Source organism: Pipra filicauda, unplaced genomic scaffold, assembly GCF_003945595.2.
Source record: "Pipra filicauda isolate LSUMZ 115617 unplaced genomic scaffold, ASM394559v2 scaffold84_size4826128_pilon, whole genome shotgun sequence".
Lineage (NCBI taxonomy): Eukaryota > Metazoa > Chordata > Aves > Passeriformes > Pipridae > Pipra > Pipra filicauda.
In genome coordinates this window covers 2,079,954-2,098,609 of record NW_024105031.1, presented here as the reverse complement: position 1 = coordinate 2,098,609, position 18,656 = coordinate 2,079,954, and the positions used below count along the sequence as shown (strand labels likewise).

Here is an 18,656-nt window from a genome sequence, read left to right as displayed (position 1 = left end):
TTTGGGGAATCTGCTCAGTTGCTTTCTGCACACCGATATTTTTTTTTCCTTGCTGTAAGAATTGTTTTAGAATCTTATAATTAAAACTTTCTATCAAAATTGCATTAATTTTTTCTTTGTGTAGAAAAAGTAGCCAACAGTGGTCTACTAAAGAGTACGTGGTTTAAAAAAAACACCAAATATGGAAGGCTGTTTAATTAGGGAAAGATGATGAAAAAAAGCAAAACAATTTACAGACAACATGTAGTTTCATTTTTCATAATCTGTTTTCATAAGAAATACCGGAATGTTTTAATAAAAAAATAATCAATTTTCCATTTGCCAAAATTCTGAACACTTTTTTAAAAAGAATCTTTTCCCCAAAGCAAGAGGTAGAGGGAAGAGTTAGCAAAAAGACAAAATCCATGGTGAAAAACTTTGGCATAAAATTTTATTTCTGCTAAATCTAGGTAGCAGTGAAGACTACCTTTTTCATTAGAAGCTCTTCTTAAAGCAAGGTGTTTGCTGGCATGTTATTTTGAAAACAAGCACAGTAGGATGACTTCATTAATAAATGGGCATAAAATCCAGAGATTAGGAAGTCTCAGAGTGAGTGACAAACCCCCATGCGGTATCTGATTTCTTTGCCAAAGTAATGAAGGTTTTTAATAAAGGTCAGGGAGAAACAATCTCTGAAGACAGCAGTGTATCTACCCTCTATATGTTTACTCTTTTATTTCACCCCTTTACAGTAAAAGGCAGACCTTAACACACACACACACGCGCGCACACACAAAAGGAAACAACAACCAAAGAGGAGGGAAAAAAAAAAAAAAAGAGCCTGAAATTTTAGTTACACCACATGTGGTTTTCATTTGTGAAAAATGAACAAGCTGTTTGTGGTTAAACTGTCTAATCTGCTGTTATCAATCTAGCGCTGCATTCAAGATTTACAGGATACATCAGCTTCTGTGCCACATTAGCTGTAAAAGGGAGAGGGGGTGGGAGGAAAAAGGAGGAGGAGAGAGTTTATCCTGAGGAATAATATTTCCAATGCAGCCACACTCACACTACATCTGGTTGTGCTGGTAGCGGCAGTTAAATTGAAATATTTCACAGCGTGTGTCAGAAACATGCAGAATGGTAATTATGACAGATCTGATTAAGCCTGAGTGCCACTAGCTCCCTGGCCAGCTCCGGTTGTGCAGGTGTGACCTTGTGCGTGCCTGCGTGTGTAAATAAAATTAATTACAAGCGAGAGGGCGAAGGCTTCGGTGACATCACAAAGCGGAGAAACTCCCAAGGGGGAGACCTAATGGAATATTTTCCCTCAGTCTAATAATACAGTTCATATTGACTTGAGGTAATTAGTGGGATCATTAAAGCAGTTTTCCCGGCGTATTTGGCTGCCTGATCAGATTAGTGAAAATGTTCTTCAGAACAAGCCCTGTGTGGTCTGCCAGAGAAGGAGGAAATAAAAAGCAACAAAGCATATTTTGGAATGATAAGCAGCGCTGGACTTTTTGCATGGCATTTTGCAGGGCCAGTCCCGGGAGCCTGGGTGCCCGACTCTCCTGACTGATTCAATCTTTCATCCCAGGTGCACGTGCTCCTGCTGCACGTCACCTGAGACTTCTTAATTTTTGTTCCTCTATACTTCAAAACTATGCTATGCCTATCCCTCAATGCTTTAAAAAATCAGATAAAAGGCTTGTAGGACTGCTAGCCTTAGAAGAACTACATTAACATAACTAGGGGAAGGAAGAAGAAGAAATATGTGATCATCTCCTCCCCAGGTCTCCCCAAAAATCCAACGGAATCAATAACATTTTCATTTCCTAATGAGCTTACCTCAGCAGATAAAAAGGGGGAAAAAAAAGCAAAAAGTTTAACTACGATATAAAGTCTTCCACAGTAACAGAACACAGAGCCCTAATCAAGAAATGGACCATTTGTTTAAAAACAGTCTATTGAGCATGCTCTACCTTGCAAATGGAATATGCCAAGCTCTGTCACAGATGGCAAGCTTTGACAGTTCCCATCCGTAGCGTCGATACTCGACAGTTCAGCACAAGATCAGTGACATTCTGTCTCATTAGAGCCACGCTAATTATCACAGCTAGTTTCAGGGGAAACCATGTGTTGCAATGGTCAATTTGAAGGAGTCTGTGCATCAACAAACTGGTAATAAGGATCAGACACCTTATTATATGACAGCATGCTGCCTATGATCTGATTTACTGAATCAGAGGTACTGAGGCAACACTGAAGCCTGATGGGTTATGGAATCGTGTGTACACAATTGTGTTGCTGAAGTATGCTTTAAAAATAAAAGGGAGCTACATAGAAACAATACAAATAAAAATTTTAAAATGGTGAAGTTATAATGTGGAGTTTTTTCATTTGTCATTAAGACATGCAGAGATGTTAGAGATCTTGTCAGCCAGTTTTATCTTTAATCAAATCATATAAGATAAATAATTCAAAATGAAAGCTGCAAAATTATGGATTATGCTAAATTATAATTCATTCCATACTCTGATTTTTCAGTTTCAATAACATGTACCAAACATTCCTTATGTTGTGCCGTCTTGCTGCTTTAACGTAATTTTATATTTTGTAAAAAGCTTTCTCTTCTTGGCTTTTTTTTTTTTTTCATTTGTACATTTAATGACTTAAACTTGCAGTTCTCCTTGGTTCTCTCACACATTTATGCTCTTTCCACCAGACAAAACCCATTCAACCAAGACCCACTCCCCCACTTTGCTGTTTCTGGACACCTGTGGGCTGCATACTGCCAGGCACCGAGCGGTCCCAGCCCCAGCGCCTCCCAGGGATGCGCCGCAGTCTGTGGCCACAGGAGCGTTAAGCATTAACTCCCCACTTGCACAGGGCAGGTGTGCATTGCATCCCTCCAGGGGAGCTCTCCTTAGGGCTCAAACACACTCCCTTTCCTGAAGTTGCTACCAGTCCTTTAAACGGTAGTGTTTGAACAGCTCATTCTGCCACCTGCCTGGCTGGGAACCTCTAGCCGTGGCCGATTTGACCCCATGTGTAAAGCAGGCTCAGGAAGCACACTTTCTCACTGATGTGTCAACAAATCCAGCCTTTGCCTTATGTGTTGAAAGGGCTGCCTGGCCCCAAGGAGTTGTTTTGAAGAGGTCAATATAATCCTCTTACCAGTTAAGTATTTTCCATTCTGTACCTTTTTCTTTGGCTTGAATTATTTCAGGTTTTAATGCCTTTTCCCCCCCTCTTCTATGCTGATTTACATGGGCATGCTGATATGAACCACCTTGGAGATTTTAAGGTGGCTTCTCTTCAGTGCATGTTTGTTGATTCAAGGAGTTGCTGTGTACTCCTTACTGGCGGGAACCCAAGGCTCACTGAAGTTAACCCACTCAACAAAAATCTTACCAATAATGTGGGATATGGTCAGGATCAATGCCAGCCCTTTTTCAGGTCTACCCAGATCAAGTGATAAGAGAGTCAACTAAACTTAATTTTTATACCCACTTTCTGAGAATTAATTAAAAAAAAAAAACAACAAAAAATCCACCCCAAAACCCAAGTAAATTTCCTGAGGTTTTAACCTTTATTTCTGAGAAGAGATGTTGTAAAAGAGACTAGGACATGGGGCAGAGGAAGGACCTGGAGCATTCATTTTTTTCCCCCCAATGGAAACCTGAAAATCTTTTTCCCTCCAACCTGGGCAAGACAGAACACACTACGACTGTAACTTGATATTTTGTGAAAGAAACAAATCAGCTCTATCTGCCAAGTTTCACAGTTTCACTGAATGACACGCTGCTTTATGGGGCAATTCTTGATTGCATGCAAAAGCCCATCTCGCTCTCTCAGTTCACACTCTTCCTCTCCCAACCCTGCTGACACCCGATCCCATCCCAACTCCTGCTGCTCATGGCACCTCTTCAACTGCCAGAGCAATCACCCCCAGGCAACGAGGAGGGAGGAAAATAAAATTAAAAAATAATAAAAAAAATAGATGCTGTTGTGTGGTGTACTTCTGCAGCTAATATTTTCTAACTTCTATTTTGCCTTTGTACCAGGGCAAAAGTTTATTTCCAGGTTGTCCTGTGAAACGGCAGACCTCAGAGTACATTGTGTTTCCACCTCGCGTCTCCCTGTGCAGCATCCCTCCCCACTCCACAGAGAATCCATTGTACACTGAGGAAGGGGGGGGGGAGAAGGTTTTGAAGCCAAGATTTAAACCCAGGAAGTGACTCAGCTGCTCTGAGGGAGACAAAGGCAGGAGAGGACTTGACAGAGACGCTTGGTGACAGGTGAAGGACTGAGCCCCTCCTGCCCCCCAGGCTGGACCCCACTGGGTAGCCTGAGGTGCAGTGCCCTGAGGAACGGCTTTGGAAACAAATTTCAGGATCCCCTCCTAAAGCCACATTATTACCAGAGGGTTACTCTTGGTGATAAAAAGGTTTCTCTTGCTCTCACTGGAAAATAGTTGAATAGATTGTTCTATATCTGCGGTAATGGCATGTTACATCTCCGTGCCAGATCCACAATACCGTGCTTGTTCAGTGTGGGAAGCTGTTTAAAAATGACTTTCCTATTAGGGTATATAGCTTAGTCTCTAGATGGAAAAGCCCAGATCAAAGATATAGCATTTATAAAACTGCTGGTTAAAAAGATAAAAATGAGATAACAGACATCAATTTTTCACTATAAATCTCTAGGTTTACTACAACATTAAAATTTCCAGTAAAAGCAGGGTTTTATATACCTGAACTCTAATGGCCTATTCCGAAAATATTTATGTCAGGAAAAGCATGGTATTTACATGCCAAAAGCAATTTTAGTGCCAATGTTTAGCATTCCCTTCCCATTTAACTCCTTCCCATCTACTCATGAGCGCTAGATGCTCTGCCGAGTGCCTACCCACTGGATCTTCCCATGCAATCTCTTGGAGGGGGATGCTCTGGGTGCATACAAAGGGAAAAAGTCAAACACTTCTAATAAAATACCACTGCACAAAATGCTTGCCCGATGGCTTAGGGTGGACTCTAGCATGGTCCGAAATCAGTGATTTTATCTACATACTTCGCATGCAAAACTGGTTTCCAAGGGGCTAACTGTCTCACCAAAGTGAAAGGCAGGGATGGAAGGGCAGGAGATTGGGCCACACAATGCAACAGCTCAGAAGTAACAGGTCAAAATTCTATGTAATTAGATGAGGTTTCTGAGGTATGGGTAGTTAGAATAAATCTATTAGATTTATTCTAAAATTAAAATCAAAGCATGAGTCTGCGAGAGCCAAGTGTCTCACCTTCTACATACAGGCATTTTTATTTGGTGAGAAGGGAGGGCATTCGGCATCTACATGGTCATGAAGAGCCATAAGCAAAATTGACACTGCAGAAGAGTATTGATTTCACCTGTTTATTCTACTATAAAGTAAACTTGTTAAGGTAAATAGTGCAGGCTAACGGCCTTACACTGTAGTGCATGAGACTCTCAGAAGTATGGAGCTTGATATTACTTTAATTCAGTTTTTGCAAAATGTAGTTTCCTAAATTTAAGAAGCATCTCTAAGCAGATTTTCAGCAAAGTTTTGCTTTCTTCCTTGCTCGGGCCTAGCATGGGCAGGCCACAGCTTTTCAGGATAAGCCATAATATAAATATAACTTCTCAAAACAAAGCAAACATACAGAAACACTACAAGTCTCTACTTGCCTTATCTCTCAGGGCTCTTAGGTTGGGGTTTTTGTTTGTTTGTTTGCCTGCTTTTATGGAATAAAATTAGATTTCAGCATCTGTCACCATCAAGAAAAAAACTCATCCCTGGCTCCCACATGAGAACATCGTAACCACTGCACAGTTACTGAACCATGATGCCTTAATGATCATTACACAAATCAACCTTTTTTTTTTTTTTTTTTTAAATAACAAAATTAAGAACATTCTTCCATAATTACTTGACTCAGACTGTCAGGTCATAAATTTAATAAAAATCCAATATGATGAAACATATCGTATCATAAAAGTAACGTATGCCATACAATTTTATATATGTGTGGATTCTTTTGATTTAGACTTATTCAGGTGTGCTGATTAGATTTTAGCAAATAAAACTGTTAGCATTGCCATTCTATACTGAAAAACAACAACCTGGGAGTAGAGACAAAACACTTGGTAAACCTTTCTCTTTTCCTTTTGCATACATTTTTCCAAAGCTTTCTTTTCAACATAATCTAAAAAAAATATGCAGGCCTATTAGACAGACAACTTACAATAAAAAACGTAAGATCTGAAACACTGATATTAGGTGCTTTGTCAATTATAGTTCTAAAACTCCCCAAAGATGTGATGTATTCCAGGAATTCAAATTATAGTATCTTCCTTAGCTCCTCAGTATAACCATATTAAATTTAAAAATATATATTTTTAATTTAACAGAATTTGAATTTACCCGGTACATAATGTATCCATCCTTAAAAACACAGAAACATAAAAAAATATACAGAATACATTCATTTCTACATGGAAAAAGAATTCAACATTTGAAGGAATGTCCTAGAGCTAAGTCCCCAAACCCATTCAAACCCATATGCCAGACAGTCCTTATCTTTGGGAAAGCCAACAAGCTGCCAGCAAAGTGCAAACCTCTGCCTGATCCTGTCACCCTGTCCTTGTCCTGTGCCATGACCTCTGTCACACCGGGCCCTGGCAGCCAGCTGGCTTGTTGAGCATCAGGTCCACACCCGATTCTCCATCACTCAGAAGGATTTAAAAACAAAACTGTTAATCAAAGCATTATTTTCTAGTGTGTGTCCTCCTGACTTTTCACTATAACTGGAAGAGATTATCCCAGGATTTCCAGCTCCACTCTTGCCAAAGGCACTAACACAGCACAAGGGAAGATGCTCTTTTTTTACCTTGGCTCTACTCAAATAGAAACTCCTGTAGCACATCATTTAATAGCAATCCTGTACTAAGTGCTCTAGTCAGCAGAACATTATCTGCAGTCTCCTGGCTCAGGCAAGCCCAGCCACCTTGCAGATGCTGGCTGCTTAGACATGCAATCTAATGTTGACCCAAATCAGTTCCTTAAAAAAAAAAAAAAAAAAAAAAGCCCTCCAGCAAACAACTACCTTTGTCCACTCACAGCGCTGGTTTAATTCACATACTGTTTTATGCCGTAACTCCAGAATACACTCAGAAGTTAATCAAGTTTTTATCTCCAAAATAAGATAAAACCAGCAATGTTCAATTTTAGCCATTTTAGAAAACAAAACTGTTAACCAATGCATCTCTTTCTAATATGTGTCCTTCAGACTCTTCACTATAACTTGAAGCGATTATCCCAGGATCTCCAGTTCTGAGCATGGACCTAATATCCTCAAATTAAAACAATATCAGCAATAGATCTTTCTCAAGAGATGTTCTCTTAGAGAATATGTTTGGACAAGCCTCTTTTTTTTGTGCAAGGGAGACTTTTTTGTCCCAGGAAATATTTATCTGTACCACTGACAAGCTCCAATGCAGAATTTTTTACAATACAGGTATCTCCTTTAATATATGTGGTGTTGCTACATATTTAAAACTTATTAATTGGGTGACTAGTAGTCAGCTAGTTAGAGAAGACTCAAATACATCCAGTTTACCTATGAGGTTACTTCTGCGAAGCAGCTTTCTACTATAAATGACACTTTGTCTAACTACAGACCTGAAAGTTTGTTTGACACATAAATTAATACTGCTTTGCTGAAACTGGGGAGAAAAATAACCTCTGGCAATATGAGTATAATCACTATAGTAAAAGGGAAAAGAACTACATGTTTGGTGTTGTTTTCTATACTTGGTAGCAAAGTTTGTACAAGAATCTAAATGTTATACCAGTGCTCAAATAAGCCTATACTACATCCTCTGGAAGCTTTTGGGCTTCACTTTGATTACGTGTCCCTTTTAAGGTCAGCATTGGAAGAGCTGTCCCACCTCGAAATTTTAAGGCTTTGCACTTAAATAAATATACTATCACACAAACCAGATCAGAACAAAATTATGCGGGCTGATAGACTGGCTTCATACCTTAACTTTGCAGAGAACTGCAGTGGAAAGGGGAAGGTGCAGAAAACGGACAGTTCTCTAACCCCAAGTCTTGACATGTAAATAAAGACATCTGAGGAGCACACAGGTTGGAAGTTGCTGCAACATTCTATCATAATTAGAAACATTTCAAGAGCTCTGTAATTTCCAATCAAAATTACAGTAATTTCCGATATACAAGCCATGATTCATGACAGAATTTTTACATTCCATGGGAGATTATAGTGGCCTGATGTATGACACACTGAATACAGCACTAACATAAACAATTCAGTTTAATGTTTAAACAGCACTTGGTGTTTAGAATCCCACAATAAAAGAAACATATTATTGTTGAAATTATCACTTTGACAGTGATTGAAGGGTAAGCAGGCATGTGGCCTATAAAGCTATAATTTTTACAGTCCGCAGCTTGAGTTTAATCATTTTGATATAACATTTCCAAAATATCCCTTTAAATGCTCCTTACACCATATAACTTAAGAGACAACATCCTTTCTGTACAATGAAGTGAACTCCAAAATGTGAATGATGTAGAAGTCAAACATTAAAGGCTTGTTAAAAAGAAAACCAGCATTAAAATGCTGACGGCCTAAGAAACAATGGTCTAACTGAGCATCATCAGCTTTTCCCGGAAGATGCTGAAATTTTCTATGAAGCAATTTTAGAAAAGTAAAGGAGTAGTGGATTAAGTGGACTTAACATTTAATCTAATGTGAAAATTCAACATTGGTGCCTTTGCCATTCCTTTGAGTTTTGGTCTAAACATGGTTCTAGTCTTTCCCATTTTTCTGTATGATTTTCCTTTACTTCTTGAGTACATTCTCACTTAAATCAATGCTTTTGCATACTTCAGTGATCTTTCTCAGAAGACATGTCACTTATGATAATCACGCTCAAACAGTGCTTGCTGATTTCCCTCTTGCCACTAAACTTGACAGAAACTCTTAATCTGAAGAAAACAGGATAGGAAACCACACAAGAAAGGCTTAAAACTGAATATGCAATATATATGTATGCACACACGCAATAACCAAGTAGACATCATATTCCAGAAAGACTATACATATTTTCTCAGATATAACTTGTATAACTGTAATTTGTTGGGGTTTTTTTTTGGGGGGGGGGGTGTTGACATGGACAGTGCTGTCCACCTTCCATGCACAGCCTCACCAGTGGGTCTGACTAAATATTTTCACAAAAAACCAGAACCCCAGGAACTCATTGCAGCACATGTAATTGCAAAATACCAAAGCCTTGAGATGCATTTGGCAGCAATACACAGACCTTGCCCACAGCTTTTGCCACGTACACACCAGCTAAGAACTCATCAACCTGATGCCATCTGAGCCGCACCAAGACCCATGTGTGCACAGGGAAGGTGTCTGGCTGGTGGGGAAAAGGGAGTGAGACATCTCGGGAGGCCGCTTCGCAACCCTGCTGGTCCAGGGGAACCAGATGTTACCTCCGGACTCAGCAAGGAGCTCCAAGTTGTGGTATTGGGCTGATATGCTGACCCGGCCACTCACTTTAACTCACACAGAAATAGATCAAAACTGGGGCAGGGGCAATAATTGCACAGGACACAGAGTTCTTTACGTCCTGGGAGCTTTACCTGGCTTTTGGTTGCCGCAACCTTTGCAAACAGTGCTTGAGACACCTTAGCTCTCTTCATTTCCTGCTGAATCTCATCATAAATGGAAGCATTAATGTTCATGGAATTGTTTTCTGGTTTTCCATTCCTCTCTGTAGCAATAGTAGCAGTTTTGACCTAGAAAATATGAGACATTTTTCATTGTGAAAAAGTTATTTTCCTCTCTTTCCCTCCCCAAGTAGTTCCTCCTTGCATGTTATTCCTTTTATTCAATCTTTCTCTGATATTCTTTCAGCTTTTCAGAGACTTAAAATTGTATGTTCAAGCGACTGGGAAACAATAAAATTCAGCACATTGTAACGGGTGAGTGCATCTGAAATATGAATTATCACTAAGTGACCACTGCGAATTTCAACGCCATAAAACAAATTAGGTGGAAACTTGTCAAACAGTCTTGTAGAGACTTTTTAAACTTTATGTGATTTCTTTGCCCCACACAAATAAAATAAAAATTGTGAATGTAACATAAAAGAATCTCTAATGAAATAGAAACCTGAGAGATATATCTTGATTCATCTTATGTCCAGTACACTCAAATGCATGATAATGTTGAAAAGTTGTGGCTTTAGACTGAACTTTTAAAAATATATCTTATCAGTTTAGTTCTTAAGCTGTTTTTAAGAAAGAGATAATTTAGAATAATGCAGTACTTTAACCACTCTTTCATGAAACCAAGATAAAACTTTGTTAAAACTATTGATCCTAGTTGTATTTCACTTACATACATCAAATATTTATTCTTCTTGCAGTCCAGGTTAAATAAACACCAAACACACGTAAACAAGACAGAATGATTACGGTACCACCTCTATGCTGCATCTGCAGCATTAAGGAAAACAACAAAAAAATACATTAGTAGTGACATGACGTGCAGGAGACTATCCTTTCCTTCCTCCTCTGGAAATGATGGAAGTGCTGTTTCAACACCAAGCATCATCCCACCAAGGTTAGAGTGCAGTTTCTGCAATATCAGTTGAGAGGTACAAAAAATCAGCAGGTACTCAGCTTATCCTACAATATTCTCAGTAGTTAAGGATAACGTCTGTCTTTAGCAGTTACTCTTCTAATGCTTGCCCAGGATTAGTGAACCTAATAAACCACTAATCCTAAAGTGGACCAAACAAAAGGAAAAACTGGATTTCTGCCAAGAACCTAGAAGGTGACAATGCAAAATCAAACCTTTACATTTCAATTCAAACCTACTGATTCATATTGAGGTCGTTGAGAGCTGAATTAATTTAGTTATTCAAAAGTTACACATCTAGTTTAAGACAGTCATTTAGCCTAACTCTAAATCTAATGGACAGAGCCTGGCATTTCCAGAAGATGATTCAGCCTACTCTTAAGTACATGTCTAAACCCACACTTTCACTATCAGTTTGATCCAGTGCAAGTCAGCATCTTCCTGTGCTCTGAAGTCCCTTGAGGTTCAAAGGGAAATCATGACAACATGATAATTCATTTTCTAATCTCACTCTCTATGAGCTTTCATATGTCACAGGTCTCACGATACGAGAGTCAAAGGGTTTGAGTGAGAGACATACTTAGGCAAATCAGGAGCCCATTTTTTCCTAGAAGTGCCGTGCTCAATTTGTGTTAGCTATCCTCCATAGTGCTTTTAAGATAAAATAATCTAGTCCAGAAACTGGGAGTGCACGCCACTTTTGTCGAGCCTGATTTGTCTATCAGGCTGTTCAGGAGCTGCGCTAACATAAGCCCATTAACTGCAAGGGGCAATACTCCAGCAAGAACAAGGTGTTCACAAGCATTTCCCCTTGCCTCCATTCTGGCAGGCATTAGCACTTTCTGGGATCTGAAAACAGGGGTCCTAAATAAAAAGGGAAATGAAGAAAACCCCATAACGTGGCATACACTTTAATCATATGATTTGCTTTCATCTGAAAACAACTGGTACTTTGCAGCCATGCCCTTTTCTGCAGTGTGACATTTTACCAGCGACACTGCAGCAGAGGATGGCCAAGCCTGGGCCAACAGCTGTTTAGAAACATTTGAGGCAGTGGGCATCATGAGGAGCAGCAGCACAAAACTCTCCTTCCCACTGCAGAGCAGGAAAAGGCACAGCTCACACTGGGCAAATCATTATGGAGCTGCAAGAGCAGGTGCATCTCCTGAGCATCATACAGTGAAATCATTTAAAAATACAAAATCAGTGGCAAATTTATAACCTTTAGATGAGAGTGACTTGCCAAAAGATAACTGACAACCAATGGGGATGTTAAACACGCAACTAGAAACAGACTTCTCTGCGTGCATGTAAAAATCAGGCTAAGCTAAACTAGAGAATGAAAAAGTGATGGCTTTGTCAACATGCCTTCTTGGACCTCAAGTTTAAATTTTGACAAACAGATTTCACCCTTTCCCCAAAAAAATAATTTTAACTTGTAACTAGTCTTTGAATGACCCAATGGGAAGATAAGAAGATGAAGGTATTCAGCCCGCATACACAAGTCTTTTGGGAAGGAAACACTTTACTCTTGTGATCCTGAACAAATGTCTCTCTTCTATAAGCACACTACCTTTTTGATTGCTACTCAGCTTCAAAAGGCAGCTTCACATTGCAGTAGTACTTCATAGACCACTTAACTGAGCTCTGAACACCCAGATCATCAAAAAACATCACACACCACGCTGGAGACATAATTTAAACTATGCATCTTGGTCCACACTTCTCAATGTCCAATTTAATACGGATATGCATTTAACCCAGGGGAACTACTGCAAATCCTCAGTCTGGTTCACAAATCACATCTATCTTTATACAGGTACAATGAATTCAACAGCATCTAATATGTCACTGAAGTTAAAACAAACTCCTATTGCCTTCTGTTGATATTTAATTAGGAAACCCTAACTGCATTCAGGAAACAGTAGTATTTGCATCAAAAAGCCATATTAGCCCAAAGATCTTCTGAAGAATAAAAGCCTTAAAGTTATAAAATGATGGGTTTGGGGATTATCAAGAGTTGTGGTTCGCAGCCGTACCCTCTTCCTCTCCAATTTACATCATTGGTCAAGTATAAAAATTCTTCCCCTGCCTCTTAATAATTTCTCTTCAAGGATCAGGTATAGACTCTGGCTGGACTAGATGGACTATTGGTCTGCTCTGGTCTGATGAATTCCATGCAATAATGCTAATTAACCTCTTGGAGAATATCCATACATAAAACTGTTTCATAATTTATACATAAGCAAGCATTTAGGCTGTTGTGTTGAATTTAGAATTGAGTTCAAGAGAGAGGCTGTTTGAAGCTTGGTTGAAAAAACAACCTCCTCCTCAAAAAAATCCAACAGAAAACAAAAAAGCCCTCAACGATGCCACTTCAGGACTTCGGAGAGGAGGTGGAAAAAGTATTCATTTTGGAGAGAAAAGCAAAACAAAACATAATCTCTCATCTCATCCACTCAAACACAACCTCCCACCCCACCCACACTTACAGCCACATTTTCTGTTTAGGAAAGAAACCACAGATCAGCTAATTTTTTTTTTTTAGAGTAACTAAACTTTGCAAATACTAACTGAACAGAGGAGCATTATTTTACAAATGTAACACACTGAGAATCAAAAATTCATTTGGTCATCTTCCTATCACCAATCAATTTAGTCTTCTAAAAATACCTGAAAAAATTAACACATCCATCCCCTCTTGGCCAGCCCATATATGTCCTGTCATCAAATAAGTACTGATTACAGTAGCAAGAAATTCTGGATTAATTAATTTTTCCTAAAAAAAAAAAAAAAAGGACAGGTTTTTATAGAAGAAATAACCAATATGAAGAGGTTTTCACAAACATGGAAGCTCATTCCTTCCCCATTGAAACTGAAACAAAAAAATCTTATATAACACATTCTCATAAGTACTGTTTTAGCTTGGGAACAAAAATCTTCTTTAATCCTGGTTTAGCTTTTAATATTACATCGTACATTAAAATTCATAAAGTAGTTCATTCCAGGCAAAACAAACTACTTTTCAGTTCTGCTCTGCAAATAGCAGAGGAGGTACAATAAATGCTGTTGCTTTCAGAACAGCTTTTATCAGAACAAGGTTTACTACTCCATTATTACAGTGGCGCCTGGAAGTGCAGTTATAGTTAAGTGTCAGGGTTTCCATTAACTCTCCTCCATGGTGGTTTTTGCGGGGGTGGGAGGAGAGGGTTGCATTTATTATTTTGTTCATTTTTACTTTTGTTAAAACGCAACTTGCCACAAAGACTATCAACCTAAAGCTCAAATTTTGGCGCCTTAAAAATAAAAATTTTGCTGGTGTTGACATATGGCACGTGTTTAAACTCCAGGGCTCCACCATCAAGTTTCATGGAAGCTGGTGCAAGAGTTCCTTGCAATGGAGGTTCATTGGTCCTCAAACAACTCAAAGCAGTGTCCTCCTTGAGACCAGTCTTTCAAGAGTGACATCCTATCTCTGAGACTCAAGCTGAAATTGCTTTAGCATGAAGGAACTGTAATTTATCTGGAGTCAGAGGGAGGTCAGGATTATATTTATGAGATGAAGGTTTTTGTCAATGAGTACCTAGAACCATGACTCATGTAAGATTTGCGGATACGTCTTAAAACATTGTCTTGTTGAAATTATATTCTGCTCTTGACATTACATATACTCTGTTTTTACATAGGATGATGATGGGCCCCAACAGTTAACACAAATTGTCTTTGTGGAATATGGGTGGCAAGAAGGATTTCTTCCTCAGCTCTGTTGAAATGGAGATTACTTGTCCTGAGAAGGAAGTGTTCATAACTGCAGGCTAAAAAGCTTTAAGCAGAATACTTTGGAAAACAAAATATGTAAATTGGCCACCTGACTCCATTCTCCCTAACAATTCGTACTGAGGAGGACGCAGTCCTCTTCCCCCCACATCCCAAACTGCCCTGATGGGACAAAAACTCAGCATCCTCTAAAGTATCCCCGGATCCTCTCATTCCTACATAGCATGCAATAGATTCATCCTCTGAACTTGATCAAGGAATATCTCAAAACGACCTCTGTGGGGTGATCTGCAAGACAAAGATGTTGAAGAGTGGGGGGAAATTAATAAAAGAAGTAGAACATGAAATGACCTTTTTCCTTCCTTCTAGCAGAGGTTAAACTACGTCTCCATGCAGTACCTACCTGATGGAGATGCTAATACTTATAAACTCCAGTACCCCAGGAAAGAGCCTGGCAGACAGGCTTCTGACCCCCGGGGTGGCAAGACGAACAATGTCCAAGGGAAAAATTCTTGTGTACACTGTCTCTTTGTGCTCAGTCCGCCAGTGTGGAACATAGTAGCAGACTTTTACAACTTGACCAGCTTAGAGGGCTATACACGCAGCCCAAAAGCTCATGCATTACAGGCTAATGATTCCAATTAAAAAAAAAAGTAAGATTTTGCATTTTGTTTAAGTCAGAGAGAAAGGGAGAAGTTAGGGGGACAAAGAGCTTCTTAAAGGATTTCAAAAAAGAACTGGAAACAATCCAGATACATTAGCTCAAGTAGCAACTAGTAGGAATGCTGTAAAAATGAGATAAATTCAGCACAGTTCGTTCTAACTCAGGCACTAGGGTTTTATGCTTGGTGGGTTCCTACTATCCAATCAGACCTCCAAGGTCACGCTTTCTCTTTCTGCATACAATAGTATGCAAAATTTACAGAGAACAAGCTCAGCTGCTAAATGGTTAAGTCTGCTCTACTGTCTGGCCACCAGTTGGCAACACAAAAATGCAAAATAGATCCTTTTCAGGATGTTTATTTTCACATCCTTCCGAAACTGATAACTTGCAATTGCAAAATAAACCTTCATGTGTGGCATATTAGCTCCCATTTTTCATGGTTTCATAGTTTAATTGTTTCAAATGTTACACTGGTCTAAAGATTTAATATTAAATATGTTGGCTCTTGCGTAAATTCTGTTGTCAGGATAAACGGTCTGTTTTCTCTTTCAATGGTTATCCAAGAAGCTCACAACCAAGCTGGAAAAATATTACGCTGTATTCCTGCACAGTGAACTTTAAATAATTGCTTGTAATAAATTTAGTAGTAAGGATGCTAGTTGTTTTATTCCCTTAGTATCAAATATTCAATAAACTGTGGATATTTTGTGGGAGTCATCAGAGTAGTAGCTTGCATTAATAATTTTGCAGTATCCTGACTATAATTTATTTCTGCTGTGATTTGTAAAGTCATACTTGCCAGTGTTACAACTAGGATAATTTCATTATTATTTCTAGCATTAAGTATTGTACTTATGCTACGAACACAGATATCCCAATTTTCAAGCTCAGGACTCTGAACACTTAGCAGCAGGTGGAAAGTGCTTTGGATGTTTATAGGTGGGTAATTCTGGAAACATGTAAAAACGTCATAGAGAATCCCAGCTGAGAGATTTCTACATTCTCACTCGATTTGCTAGGGCAAGTGAATATGTTTTGCTGAATGACAGAGAATAGTAAAAAAAATTGGAAAAATAACTGCTTTGTTCCCTAGATCTCAAGTATTAGTCTGTCAGGTTTCCTTGTTAACTTGCTTTCCATCTGAAAAGGATTAAAACAAAAACCTATGCTGTTTCCACTTTGAACTGTTGCAATTAGGTTAACTATACTCCTGACTCACGCTAAAAAAAAATAAAATGTAATTATGAACAAGATCACAGTAGAGACAGATATCCACCCCCACCCACCCCACCCCCCAAATCTGGACTTACAGTATGTTTTGTCAGTTAAGAAAACCCCTAAGTCTCACTTTCTTTCTGGCTGCCAGGGATTTATACAGTTTAAAGTGTGAATTAAAACCAATACAAGGACTACCTCTGACTTGACATCCTTCTGGAAGGTCCTGTAATTAACTCTGTTCTTTAGCTGTGAAATTGCCCAAGACCACTTGAGACAGAGTGAGACATTACCTTGGCAGAAAGAGATAAGTTAAGAAGCAGGGTTAGCCTTTGCTCTGAATTACCTGGGCTGTGGGAGCAGGTACAGATATTAAAACAAACTCAAATGTTATTTTAAACACAGTTATCTCTATTTAACTATCTCCCACTATTACTATGTAAATAGATTCTTGTCTTGAAGAATATCTATAGTGGATTTTACAGACTAAACTCAGTTAATGATAACAAAACTACACCATTAGCACAGTCTGTTCTTTCCGCTAAAATTTTTTTCTCTTCTTGTGAAAAGTACTGCAGCAGGTCAAGGTGATCTTCTGTTCTCCCTTCTACAATTTTGTTATTCGTTACTTTAGTGTGGTCCTTAGTATCCATTAGCTGCAGGAAAATTAGAAAAATAATCTCGAGAAATTTATAGCATTCAGAATGGGTATGGAACATAGTCATAGTCACAAGCCTATGACTGGTTAATGAAAACCTGCTGTTTATATACTCAACCATCACAAAATTCCCACAATCCCAAAGCCTTGCTTTGTATAGCAAATCTGGACTGTGTATAAAGCACGATGCCCACATATCTGCAGATCAGATTTTTTCCTTGCATAGGTACAACCTTGAGCCACAGCAATGCAGAATATTTCAGAAAAGATACAGTTTTTGGAGTGTTTCGCTCACAACCACATTTCTTCTTTGTGGAAATCCTGTGCATTCCTATGGCTCACACATGTATTTACCATGTACCTTAAAAGAAGCATCAGAGTTTCCGCCATAGACACAAGGACTACGCCATTAAATTTCTGGATGTCACTCTACCAAACTTTATAATTTCTGCAGAATTAAATAAAATAGATTTTACAGAAATCAATAGGAGTTTCATCTGAATAAATACTAAATGAAGCTTTAATGAACATATCCAAATCTTTCAGAGTGAGCAATATAGCAAGTCTGTTATGTTACCCAGTTGTCAGCAACTCAACCTGGTGAAAGACTGCCTAGCATTTTGGGATGGAGTCTTCTTTTCCACATCGCTTCTATTTTACCTGTTTGATTTCTGGAAAATAATTTTTAAGGCACTACAATGTACTCATACTTCTGCTTTCTTTCCCTCTCAGTTTAGTGGTCTAAATCCTTCAAAATCCCTATCTGAACCTCTAACATTAGGAACCTGAGAATTGTAGGAAAAGATGAGAGCTAAAAGCCACCATCTTTCAGGCCCAGCAAAGCTCTTATCTCAACAAAATAAGAAAAAAAATTCTATAGGGATCATAAAGGACAGAATTTATCTTAAAAGTAGAAAACAGGTAGAAATTACTGCTACTATCACCCATTATATTTCTTAAATTTAATTTGTAGTATGCACTGCAAATAATGACACTATGAGTGTTTAAAAAAATGCAATAGCAAAAGCTTTCTTTTTTTGTAAAAAAAGTATCACACAGCAGGACAGTGTGAAAACACAATGAGCAAATCTCAAAAACAGAGAGAGCAGTTTACTTGTGGAGGCCGGCTGGGTGGTGTGCTTATGAGAGGTGCGGGGCCCATCGCAGAGGCTGCATTCAAGCTCCTTTCCCTTTCATCCTGGTAAATTCGATCCCGTTCTGCTTCTGGCAGCTGCAAGAAGTTCTGCATAGCCCGAAGGTTTACCAGTAAGGACTGCGAGGCAGTCTTGGGATCCTCTTCCTTTCGGAGGATTTCTGAGAGCAAGCCCTGTAGGGAGGGAAGAAAAAAAATAAGCTCGAGAGTTAGCCCAGGTGAGTTCCTGTAAAACTGTGCTCTGCAAAGCCACTGCTTATCAGTCCTTGTTCTTCTTACTGCTGGGCTGAGAAGAGCAGCAAATGCACTATTTGCTCCACATAGGAATGTATTAATGGCATTTTAGGCAGCAGAGAAGAGAGCCTCAATTGTACCCTTAATTTTATTAAGTACCTGTTTTACATACAACATAAACTGAATCTGCCTAATAGGTCTCGTTCCTTTTACTGGCTTAACTTGCCATGAAATCTTTCACAGTCGACAGACAATCATGAGATGTTAAGAATAAGT

The 18,656-nt window shown here is 38.9% G+C and overlaps 1 protein-coding gene across 7 annotated transcripts in view; it reads right to left on the bottom strand.

The window, feature by feature from the left end:
• Window positions 1-18,656, bottom strand: part of SATB1 (SATB homeobox 1) — a 92,714-nt gene that overhangs the window by 17,157 nt on the left and 56,901 nt on the right. For all 7 annotated transcript variants that reach the window (XM_027717328.2, XM_039390618.1, XM_027717326.2 and 4 more), the window contains 2 exons: window positions 18,108-18,320; window positions 9,677-9,832 (listed from right to left, as the gene is read on the bottom strand). In XM_027717328.2, coding sequence (XP_027573129.1) covers window positions 9,677-9,832; window positions 18,108-18,320 — 369 coding nt within the window. The remainder of the gene's footprint in view (window positions 1-9,676; window positions 9,833-18,107; window positions 18,321-18,656) is intronic.